We start from the raw sequence: 12,355 nt of genomic DNA, 5'->3' as shown, positions 1-12,355 counted from the left end.
TTCCTTCCTTCCTTCCTTCCTTCCTTCCTTCCTTCCTTCCTTCCTTCTTTCCTTCCTCCCTCCCTCCCTCTCTTCTTTCAACAATATTATGTATCATGAGCCTAGTATATGCCAGACATGCATCTCTCTCTCCATATGGTCTCTATTCATTGGTGAGCAAATGGAGGGCGGGTTCTGCATTGTGCTCATTCTTACACTTCCATGTTGCTGTGTGTGGTTGAGAAAGAAGAAAGGAGGAGAGGGAATGGAGGGCGGAGGGAAGGAAATAAAAGAAAAGGAAAGGAGAGGAAAGGAAAGAAAGCTCTCCCTCTAACAATTTACCTTCTGAAAGGAGCTGAACGTGTCTCACTCTCCTGCCTCATTTCAAAATGTTTCCTTCTTAGCTGGTTCTTGAGCCAATAGAAAATTGCTTACAATTGTTGCCTTAGCAACCAGCAACCTTTGTGCTTTACTTCTGATTTAGAACTCATAGTAACCAAAATCTCCATGTATTTGAAATGAATTTGTAAGTGGGTTTGCTTCCTTTACAAAAAAAAAAAAAAGATTGTTTTTAAAAATGTAAATAGGAAACAGTATTTTAAATACATTTTAAGTGTCTGTTTCTTAGTGTTCTTTTGGGGTGGGGAGGAGGCTGGTATTTTTCAGAGACTCTAGAATAGGCACAAGAAAAGATGGTGCTAACTTTCAGATATTTTTCCTTTTTCAGAAGGTATGAACACTGCAATGAGAATCAAAGAAATAAATCACATGATCTCCAGTCTGGGGCCAGTGCCTTAGGAGCCCCTGCCGGCCCCAGGCTGCCTCATTGCAATGTGCATACCTGCAGAGGCTCCCGAGACAGGTATCTTTGTTGTGGAAACCATGAGAACGTTTGTTAAAGAGGTGTGCCTCAGGTTGGAGCTCAATAAATATTTAAGTGAACGTGAGAATGAAGAATATACCTAGAAGTTTTCCTCCTCAAAACACTGTTCAGTACAATTGCACAGCAAGAACTCCACAATGCAGCTCCAGGGCAAAATATGTCCTATTTACACATGCATTTGATCAACACTCACTGTTGAGTTGTGTCTGCAATCTTCCATGAGAGTACATCTGTCCTAGATTCTGAGCCACCAGGGGCTTGGCAGTCAGGCTCACTTGCCAGAGCCAGTGGCAGAAAGGGGCTTAGCTACACAGGCAGAGACTAGATCCCATCTAGTCCCATTATAGGACCAAGAACTGTCATGTCCTTTAATATACGTCATCTCACTTAATCCTCATGACAAGTCTGTGGGATTGAGAAGATTATCCCTTAACTGAGGCTCAAAGATATTAGATAATTTGCTCAAGGTTACCCAGTTAGGAAATGGCAAAGCCAAGATTTAAACCCAGGGCTGGCAGTGTGCAAAGCGTTTAACCTGGGCCCCCCTACCTCTCACTGGCCTCATTTGGTATTCTGCCTCCTTCCCCCAGGAGGTCAAATAGTAGAAATCACACCAGATTGGCTGGAGGCAGACACAGCAACCAGAGAGGGTGTCCAGGACACAGAGCTTCAAACAGCCGTCCCACTTTTGTCTTCTTCTGAACCTGGCTCTGAACTTCGCACTTTGATTTTATACTTTCAGAAGGGATGAACCCACACAAATACACACAAGCATAGCAGAGTCCAGCTGAGTTTTCGTCAGTGTCACTGACAACGATTAGATTGTTTAAATCTATGGAGCCTCAATTTGTTGAACTGTGGATGGCGTCTTAGCCTCTTGGAGGCATTTATTCTTCTGTTCAATCTGTGAGCCCCTCCACAGTAATCTGCCAAATAGAAATGGACCACCCTGTTGGGACAGGAACCCCCGATGTGCCCAGTCTGATGGACAGGTTGGAGCTGCTGCCTCTGGCTTTAACTGGGAGTTTTGGGGGTTTGCCTGTTTGAGGGGCGCTTTTCTCCTTTGTTGTATTTGGTTCTGGTTGAGGAGACACAGCCATGTCCAACTATCCAAAAACATGTTTGGTGTAATCTCATTAAGGATCAGGCCTGTGTCACAGAGAAGTGTTACCCTTGACTAGAAATAGGAAAATAGCCCTTTTCAGACCAGGTTTTTTAGCTTTATTTTTCTCGGAGAACCACACGCTCCTAGCTGATAAGGCACTAAGAATACACATTTAGCGATGAGCGCCTGCCTTGTGCACACAGGCACATGCACACTCGCCTTTTGTCTGATTGTTCAAAGCAAAATCTCCACTCTTTCTCACCCCCTCTGCTATCTAACCCTCAAAAGAACCTCACATAATATGTATTTGAATATGAAGGAGAATCAATATTACTTTGATAAGTTTGAGTGGAATGAAGGCAGGATTCGAAACAATTGGCCTGGCAAGAGACCTGCCACTTCTGACCCCTGCGGTGGACTTCTGGGCTAATGGAATCTTCACAGGTTTCAAGCCACTTGCCCTGCTAATCTCTGCAAAAACTCAGCTTCTGCTGCCTCAGTCCAACTTTTAATTCACATTGCATTCATCCTTTCACCCCAGGACATTTCTCTCATCCCAGCCATATGGCTTATTTTCTCTCGGTAAACCTCACACCCTTGGGACTAGATAGAAACATTTAGAAAGCAGACTCCACAAAGGGTCCCAGATAAGCTCCTCCTCAGGGACAGCAATGGTGTTCATGTCACTGCCTGCTCATCTCGGGCCCACTGGACTGCCTCCCACCCCAACTGTGCGGTGGAAGTCCACAGGAGAAGCAAGAGGGGACTTACAGTGGATTTTGAAGTCCTTGTACTGTCTGTCTTCAATCGCTACCACGTACAAAGCTGCCCGGTCTGGAAACATAAGCCCTCCAGGTTTCTGTTGATGAATTGTGGGGAAATGGGTCTCGTAATCTATTCACCTGACAAAGACATCACATTTTGAACTGCACATAGAGTCACCAGACAAGCACCCCCTTGCCAGCCTCTCTCATGCAGTGGACTGCCACCTTGTCTGGGGTGAGGGCTAGGACAGCAATGCCCAATTTTTATTTTGGAGCAGGAGAATTTAAGGGACCTAGGTGGAGTCAATGGGACAAGTGAGGTGGGGCGAAGGTAAACCCAGTGAGGAGCAGTGAGAGACGCTATGACTTTGGCCTCCAGAAGCCCAGATGACCAGCACACATGGCTCTGGCAGCCATGCAAGTCCTAAGTACTTCTTGACCAAAACGGACCTTTAACTTGGGAGAATGGATGTCTATTATTGCAAAAGAGGCCGAGGTGAGACCCACAGAAGTCCACTCTGATGGTTACACATGCTGGACCCAAGACGACCGTTCTAGTCCCTGATACAGATCTGCTCTAAAGAGAGGGGCCTGGGGCAGTGACCTCCTAGCCTTAGTCTTCTCTGAAGTCCTCGTATGCCCCCTAGGCTGCAGGCCTTGGGTAGAGCAGCAGGACAGCCAGCCGACCAACGCAGGGACAGCATGCAGGACACTTACCAGCCACTTGTCCCTGGCAAAGATCACCGTGTTGAGCATGGACTCATAGAACAGACAGTAGCCCATCCACTCGCTGATGATGATGTCCACCTTCTCCACAGGCAGCTCCACCTCTTCCACTTTACCCTTAAATATGGTGATGACTGGAAAATAAGAACGTCAGGGCCATGCTTTGCAAGGACCCCACCCAGGAACCACAAGCACCTCACTTCAGGGCCAGATCTCCAGATTTCAGCCCTATTCCGATTCTGCTTTTAGGATGTGACGTAGCTCACCCTTCACCAAGCTAGTTTATACCAACATAATTGAAAACTACCTGCATGCTTTCCCTGTAAAATAAATCGAGCCATTACTATGTGCCTGGCATAGCGCTAAGCCCGTTACATGCACAGTATCACATCATCCTTCCAGCAGCCCTGTGAGGTAAGCACATTACAGTTGACCCTTAACAACTCGGGTTTGAACTGCACAGGTCCACTAATACACAGATTTTTTTTTTTTTTTAATTTACACCAAGTGTGCCTGCCTCCCCTTCCACCTCTTCCACCTTGGTCACCTCTGTCACTCCTGAGACAGCAAGGCCGGCCCTTCCTCTCCCTCCTCCTCAGCCTATTCCATGTGAAGGCAATGAGGACAGAGACCTTCATGCTGATCCACCTCCACTCAATGAGTAGTAAATATATTTCCTCTTCCTTAGGATTTTCCTAACAATTTTCTTTTCTCTGGCTTACTTTATGAGAAGAATATGGTTTATAATACATATACCAGATATATGTTAATTTTTTTTTTTTTTTTTGAGACGGAGTTTCACTGGTTTCCCAGGCTGGAGTACAATGGCAAGATCTTGACTCACCACAACCTCCGCCTCCCAGGTTCAAGCGATTCTCCTGCCTCAGCCTCCCAAGTAGCTGGGATTATAGGCATGTGCCACCATGCCCCGCTAATTTTGTATTTTTAGTAGAGACGGGGTTTCATCATGTTGGCCAGGGTGGTCTCAAACTCCTGACCTCAGGTGATCCACCTGCCTTGGCCTCCCAAAGTGCTGGGATTATAGGCATGAGCCACCACACCCAGCCAATATGTGTTAACTGACTATGTTATCAGCAAGACTGCTGGTCAACAGTAGGCTGATAGTAGCTTAGTTTTGTGGGAGTCAAAAATTATGCTTGGATTTTCAACTGTGTGGGGGATTGGCACCCCTAACCCCTGTGGTGTTCAGGGTCAACTGTTACTTTTGTTTACAACTAAGGATGAGTAGCAGTAGTGGAAACAGAGCCCAGATCTGATATGACATGACTCTAAAACTCTTCTCAAGGCCCCCATCCTATGTTAGGTTACCGTGACAATTCAAACCCAAAGAAAGCATAGATGCCTCCTGTATTGCTTTTGCATCTGTTCACAGCCAGGCTCAGTACCAAATGAGTACCCTTCTAGTGTTTGTGAGGGTGGCAATTGATATTTTGATGAGAGCATGGGCTCTGCAGTCAGGGAAACCTAGGTTTAAGAGCCAGATCTTCTCACCATTAGCTGTATGACTTTAGACAAGTTACTTGACCTAACTAAACTCCAATTCCCAAGTGAAGAACAAGGAAAAGCAATATCTATTTAGAGAGTGATTGTATTGATTAAATGAAATAACACATGTGGAGTGCCAGGCCCACAGCTGAAGCTCAACAGAAGGTGGAGATCATCTGACATATGACTGCTTGTTCATCCACAGATGGAGAGGGGAAGCAGATAGGGCCAGGGTCAAAGCCCCTGTCCCCATGGCTTCTGCTTATGAATTATCTCCAAGAACTTCAGTTTCCTCTGTGGGAGGAGACACTTTTAGTTGTGTTTTTGATCAACTGACATAAACATATACAAAATTTTGAGGTCCCTTTTTGTATTTGTTGCTGTAAAGATCTACGCAAGCTAGTTTCGAGACCACTGTGAAATTGGCGGGCCGATGTACTGGTCGGCTTGTTCTTCCCGAAATTTTCCTTTGAAAGGTTACATATATTCATGCTCTGAAACTCTCATTCTCCAATATCCTCTGAAAAAAAAACCTCACGCCATGCCCGAGCTTTGCTGGGAAAAATGGACAATGGCCTGTACTTAGGAGTAAAAATCAAAAGAACCACATCTGCTTAGAATCTGAGTTTCATGAAAATTAATTTGGACTGCAGGCTCCTGGATGGCAAAGGGCACACCGCTTGCTGGCTTTACTTAGTGTCTTCACAGTGAATAATGCAGGTGATGGAGTGTCCATTAGCAGCTTCTGATGACAGTTTACTCTCCACTATGTGGTATTTAATCAAGCTTTAATCAGATACAGCCTGCTCTGCAAGGAGTAAGGTACTTTGTACACGTGCATTGACCCTGATCACTCTACAGTGAGGCTCAGGCTTGTGTGGCCCTCCTGACTGGTTACTACTCATCAGCCCCTACCATTAACAAGTAGGAGCAGGAAGAGCTATTCTCCAAAAGGTCTGGAGGGAGTGGGAGGGGTAGGTGTTAAAGTTTCTCTGGGCCTCAGAGACCCCAGTGCAGGAACTCAACTGAGAGCAGGGCCCAGGCCGCACGAAGAAAATTCAGAGGGGGGCAAAGTAAAGGCTTTTTAAACATGCAAACATTGTGCCTAATTTACTTCTTATTTTGAAAGAGAACTAACAAATAGATGCATGACTCACCTGCCAAATCATTTGCACGCAAAGCCTGGCTTGTCTTAGTTTTGTAAACTTAAAAATTGTCTTTAATGGCCTCCCTTGTTTTTTTTTTTTTCTTTGCACGTTTCTTGAAGGTTCTTCCCTAATGTCTGCCTGTGTCTGTGTGGCTATGGGTCAGGTCCTCCTCCTGCATTTATATCATGACCTCCCTGCAGCCCCGGAAGATGTTTTCTCCTGCCCCTGGGACCTCATGACCTCCACCCTGAGTGTTTAGAACAAGGCTCCACCCATGACAGGTTTTTAGGACAGGACTCCATTAGGAGCTGCAGGAAACAGACAGGCCGTAATCCACTATCTAGTCTAACAACAGGTACGTGTGAAATATTCCTCGGGTGTCCCCCAAAGAGAGTTACTGCTGCTCATGTTCTCTGTGTTAGCCCTCTTATCCATTAGTTGCTGTATCCTCATCAATATGGATTACAAGAGATGACTGATAGATGGATAGATGATATACACAGATGACATAGAAGACAGATGGATGATAGACAGATACAGTGGGCCACAGAATAGCAAAAATCACAATCTCTGCTTGCAAAAAGGCAGGAGGAATCAGTTAACCCTATAAAATGCTCAACAGTCTGGACTTCTATCCTCTTAGCATCACCCTTCTACGTCTATTCAAGTGCAAACGTTTCTCAGTGTGGACATGGCCCCATAGTTGCCTTGGTGAGGAGATGAGCCCTTTGTCAAAGGAAAAGGAGACATCTCCCTTCAACCCAGTGCTGGACTGGCTTTCAGACTCCAATTATTCCCTTTCTCCGGTGCTTTTGTGCTCAACCTGCACAACTTTATGCTGGAATCCTAAAAGGCAGCAACTTATGCTCTTGTTCCAGCTGACAGCTAATCTCGATCAACTATCTCCTCTCTTTTATTTTCCTCATTAGGAAAATAAAAAAGAAGGGAGGTTGAATGTGAAATTCTTTGCAGTGTCAGAAAGCTGTGGTTCTTCAAATATGTACTGAACCCTTGCTCTGTGTAAGGCATTCTGCAAGATTCAGTGGTGGAGACAGCTGGCATCAATAAAAAGATGGTGCCCGCGAGTTCCAGTGTGACTGTCATTTTCAACACTTCCTGGGTCCTTTTATTTTTATTTTTAAGAGGTCACATTGTTTCTGTGCAGCCAAATACAACAGTCCAGCTGAATCACCATGGATATTCTTCCTGTAGTCTGTAGTCACCACCAGCAACTGCTTAAACTTCCAGATTCAATTTCCAAATCTACAAAATGCTACCTCTCATGTTGGGGCTTATGCCAACTCATTAGGGGCTATTGGCCAACATAGGGCATTAGGCTGGCTCAAGGAACTGTGTGGGCACACACAGCAGCAGTCTTCCCTTCTCCTCCATGCAAAGGATTTCCAAGGGGGTCTAAGCTGTTGATATTAAGATTCTGAGCAGCCATAGGCTGCAGAGCTCCATGCCGAATCTGGACCCCACGTCACTCAAACTGCCTCAGCTCAAGGTTGCATTGAGGTCACTGTCCGGATCCATGTTTTTATTCCATAAGGATGATGGAAAGTTTGTTCAACGAACTGTGACAGGACCCTGGCTGGTAAATTTTAGAATGATTAATCATACCTAAATGCATAACGGAGAGCAATCGACTCTAAATTGGGAAAATTTCCCCTGTAGCTTCAAGTTTGTACATTAGACATCCAGGATTTTTAAAAATGGTTTTGAGTGGAATTTTTTTTTTTTCTTTGTGGTGTGAGTGGTTCTTACAGAATTCTAGTCATTCTCATTAATGGTCATTTTTGTTTTTAAACAAATCAGGCCAGCTCAACCTCATTTGAGCCTCCAGCGCGTCCATCAGGGTCAGCAGGATCTGAAGTGAGTGATCATTTTTAGGGTCCTACAGCTCCTGTCCCACAGAAGAGGAGGAAAGAGGGTCATGTGCATGGGAACAGGGAACATATTATGAGCCTGTGAAGCCCCCTGACCCCCCCGCCAGCCCCACTGTAGCAAAGCCCCTCGCTCGCCCTCCCCATTCCCTTGGTCCTGGCTCACACACCTATTTTGGTGACACCCACGCTTGCTGCCTTGCACCTGCAGAGGGCCCGGCTCATCTCCAGCGTATGCATTCCTTCTCTTCATTGTCTATTTTAGCTTCCTATTTCCAGGATATAGTGGAGCACTTGACTCCTCACAAACATTCAAAGTCATTACTGAATGAACGGATGGATGAATGAGCAATTGAAAAAAAAAAAGGGCATCAGGTTAAGAGACAAAAGATATTCAAACTAGTCCTAATTGTGACAGTAAAAAATTACTAGCATTTGAATAGCAGCTTGCAGAGTGATTTTCCGTGTGTTACTTCAGTAATCCTCCTAGGAACTTGTGTGTTTAGTTTTGTTATTCTTTTAGCCTAAGGAGAGAACTGGAGTTTAGAGAAGTCAGGTTGAACCTAGGCCTGTTGCGCATGTTTGTGCCTCCCCGTGGTTCCTTTCCTCGCCTGGTGAATCGGTGTACATCTGACCTCCCTACCACCTGGGATTCTTATGGACACGGAGTAACTCCTTGGGATGTTGAGAGAAAAGAAATCAGAGAAGGCAAAGGACTGACCTACCCTTCTGCAGCTGGTCAGGTTGGTTGGCAGCCTGAGGGGAGATCTGGTCATGGAGAGCAGCCAGGGTGGGGCCAGATCCCATCAATCTCCCTTGGTGTCAGCCCCTGCCTTGCCCCACTGCCCTCTCCTTCTCCGGGACCCTGGTGCATGGATAAGCCTCTCTCCCGAGGTCAGAACCTGCCCATTCTGAAGCCCATGGTGACAGGAAAAAGGATGTCCATATCTCTACCCTCAATGTCTGGTGGGACTGGGACTATGTCCTGCAGCAAACTGACCCTGTTGCCGGAGTGGCATAAGGGAGCCTTGGGTGTCACGGAGCCTCAGTGTGGTCGCTTCCACAATCTAGTACCCCCCTCCCTGCCCAAATCCCCCATTCACCCAAGAACGTGGGACTCGAGGATCTGCCTTGTCCTCACTGTGTCATCAGCCTGGCCTCATGTTCTAGCCTGCTCTGGCTCCCTTGAGGGCTCAGGGCTCGGTGTACTTGGCTGGAGCTCTAAAGCCCTGCTAGCTTTGCCAGAGCCATTCCCTAGCCAGAGACCCTGCCTGGTTTCTCTCCTCTCTGAGGCAGTGGCTGGAGTACTCCGTTAATCAGAACAATACCAGGACTCCTCCCATCCCAAACCATCACCCACCACTTAGAACAACACCTGTGGTCCAGCCTGGCAGGTACCCGACACCGTGGCCACAGGCAGATGATCACGTGGGCTTGGCCGAAGGGGAGCAGGGGTTATCAAGAATGCACTGGTACTGGGTAAAGTGGGTGATGTCCACGGGAATGTAAAGGGCAACCAAAGCTTCACCAGGGCTCAGGTATTCAGAAAACCATTCCAGGTTTCTCTACCTGGAATGGTTTCACTCTCTCCCTGCAGCAGAAGCTTCCATGGGACAGAAAGTATCTCCCACCTGAGGGAATGTGTACAGGTGGGTAAAACACTCTTCCCACTGCTCTCAGCATGGCCCTATCTTCACCTTTAGGTCTCCAGAAGGGAAAACAAAACAGCTCTGGTTTGTAGCACCTGCCCATGTCCGTGGTGTAAATACTTCCATTACAGCCAATTTCAAGCTAACGCCACAGATGATGCCATTCAAGGCAGAGTTGAGAAGAGATGAGTGCATGCACTCGGCTCTTGGCAGGCAGCACGTGACAGCCAGCATGCCCCTGCGACCACCCAATTGGAAAAAGCACATCCCCATTTTCTCAATTTCTCCATGCTGTTTTTTTTTCTAAGCACTTTCACAATTTGTGATTATGTCGTGGTTTTGTTTGTTCGCTTGCCTTCACGTCTGTCTTCTCCCTGAGACTGTAAGCTTTATGAGAGCAAAGATTTTGTCTGTGCTAGTCACATCACAAACACCCAGGACCCAGTACGTGGCTCAGTAATACTCACAGGGGTGAATCCATGAAACTTACTTCGGGATTAGTAATGGGTTGTTTCTTGAGCAGTTAGGGAAGGAAGTAGCAGTTGCCAGCAGTCACTAGTACAGGCTCATTAAAAATAATTACGTATGATTGGTCTCATTTCTTTTTTTGACATGGTTATTAGTCAAGTTAATAAACGGAATAATCGTAACAACCGCTAACGTTTATCTGTTACTTAGTGCCTACCAGATGCTGTTGGGCTTTATACAGTGGTGTGCTGGTGCTACTTAACAACTGGCTCTCCAGGAGGCAGAAGCCCTGGTTTGTCGCCTTTGCTGATATCTGTGGTACAAATACTTCCACCATGGCCAATGACGGCATCCATTCTGCAGATTGACTGAAACTTTCACAGTCAGCTCTCAGGATCCTGTCGGGGGCTGGCTCCAGAGTGCCACAGTTATACCAACAGCAACTAGGCAATCCCGACAGTGGCCCTGGGAGGTATGAACCACTATTCCCATCTCATAGATGAGGAGACTAAGGCACGTAAACTAAGTCCTCCAAGAGCACAGCCTACTTCCCACAGAGCTGGGTGTGAGTCAGAAAGTTTGACTCCAGAGCCCGCGCTTGCAGGATGTCACGTGGGACTTCACCCAGGACGTTGACAAGGCCCCACCGCCACGGCATCCTAAGAGAGAAGATGACAAAGTACTGTGTGGATTCATGAGTTGGCTGCATGACCCTATTCCAAAGAACTGGTTAAGAGCCTGGTGTAGAGCAGCCTACAGGAGCTTCCACCCTCACCACAGGACACCCACCACAAAGCCAACAGCAATGACTCCCAGGAGAGTGATCATCTGTAGGGCGTCTTAGTCATTTGTGATAGAAGACCAACTCTAACAACATGGTGTTGAATATGAATAAAAACATGTGACTCTCAGTGTGGATTGATTCAAAACATCCACCAACCAGATATAGGTTAGGAGGTATCACTTGGCAGCAGTGTGTGGATAGACAACAGATTGTAGTTGATCTCCAGCTAGGAACAATGTGACATGGTGTTTTCCACAACTGCTGGCAGGCAGAAACTGGAGCTGCATGGCCACAAGTGCAGCATCTGGGCCCCTCCCATGGGCCGGCTGTGTTTACTTCTTAGCACGACCCTCTGTTGGTGAAAGAGCTGCTAAAACATGGCCAGAGGAGAATGCTCCAACCACAGTCCTCCTGAGCAAAAGGGGAAGGAACTGGGGATGTGTAGCAGTTGTGGAATTCCCACCAGGTGAATCATCCCAGGACTGGGTGGTTGCAAAGCACACAGGATTACTGTCAGAGCACCGAACCTATTGTCACCTATATAAGGCTGGGAGTGTGTGGCCAAGACTCATCAAGGTGTAGAGCATTATACCTGAAATCACCTGTAGCTGACTTTGAGCACCTACTGTGTGTGAGGCCCTATATCAGGCACTTGACCTCCACAATCCCTAAGCCCCTCATAACCCTACAAGCTGTGCACTGGTCTATCTCCTCTAAAGGGGCAAAAAGAGGCTCAGAAACGGGAAGTAATTTGACAAAGTCCTCTCTACCATTAAGTTGCGGAGGCCCAGCTGTCCCTTGCCACTGCCTCGTGTCATGCTACCTTAAACTCTCTTCTGGCTAGGACATTTATGCTTTAGGTCATGCAAAAGTAGGAGAAGGACAAGGAAGAGGACATGCTTTTTTCCTTGAATTTTCTAGGAAGTAAACGGGTTATACATTTTTTGTTTCTAGAGTTATACCAATGCAATCAACCTCTGAGCTCCTATGTCAACCTTCGCAAATGGATCTACCTTTTTCAGCATCTCCGCAGCCCACTGGTTTCCTCATCAGATGGAGAGGAAATAATAGTCGTTAGTGCTGAAGTCAAAGAGGAGTCACTGAAGCGTGCGTGTGGGCCACACATGTGGAAGAAGCCATGTGAAGGCTGCGTGCCTGCTGCAGGTGGCTTCCTGTGGGTGTGTGTCTACATGTGAATAACTTCATCACGGGAGCCGTACGGAGGTGGAGAGGGGGAGAGGCTGATTGCTTCTGGGAAGCAGGTATTCTATGCCCCGTGTTGTTATTTATGTCTCTACACCTACGCTCCTGAGACCCACATGGCTGGCTGTTGCAGCATTTCAAAAGCATTTCCATGGAAGCGTCCGTGCAGCCAAGCTGTCCTCCTCTGAGTACACACCCGCTGCTGCGAGCGGGTGCAGCAGCCAGGGCTCTGGGTGGCCTCGCTGGCTCCACCC

General features: G+C 47.0%; 1 protein-coding gene across 2 annotated transcripts in view; it reads right to left on the bottom strand.

Moving 5' to 3' along the window:
- Positions 1 to 12,355, bottom strand: part of PRMT8 (protein arginine methyltransferase 8) — a 205,537-nt gene that overhangs the window by 21,699 nt on the left and 171,483 nt on the right. For both annotated transcript variants that reach the window (XM_023182936.1, XM_023182935.2), the window contains exons 5-6: positions 3,449 to 3,591; positions 2,739 to 2,826 (exon numbers count right to left, since the gene is read on the bottom strand). In XM_023182936.1, the coding sequence (XP_023038704.1) occupies positions 2,739 to 2,826; positions 3,449 to 3,591 (231 nt within the window). The remainder of the gene's footprint in view (positions 1 to 2,738; positions 2,827 to 3,448; positions 3,592 to 12,355) is intronic.

This window comes from Piliocolobus tephrosceles, chromosome 10 (genome assembly GCF_002776525.5).
Source record: "Piliocolobus tephrosceles isolate RC106 chromosome 10, ASM277652v3, whole genome shotgun sequence".
Taxonomy (NCBI): Eukaryota; Metazoa; Chordata; class Mammalia; order Primates; family Cercopithecidae; genus Piliocolobus; species Piliocolobus tephrosceles.
Note: the sequence above shows the minus strand (reverse complement) of the source record. Positions and strands in the feature narration are given on the sequence as shown.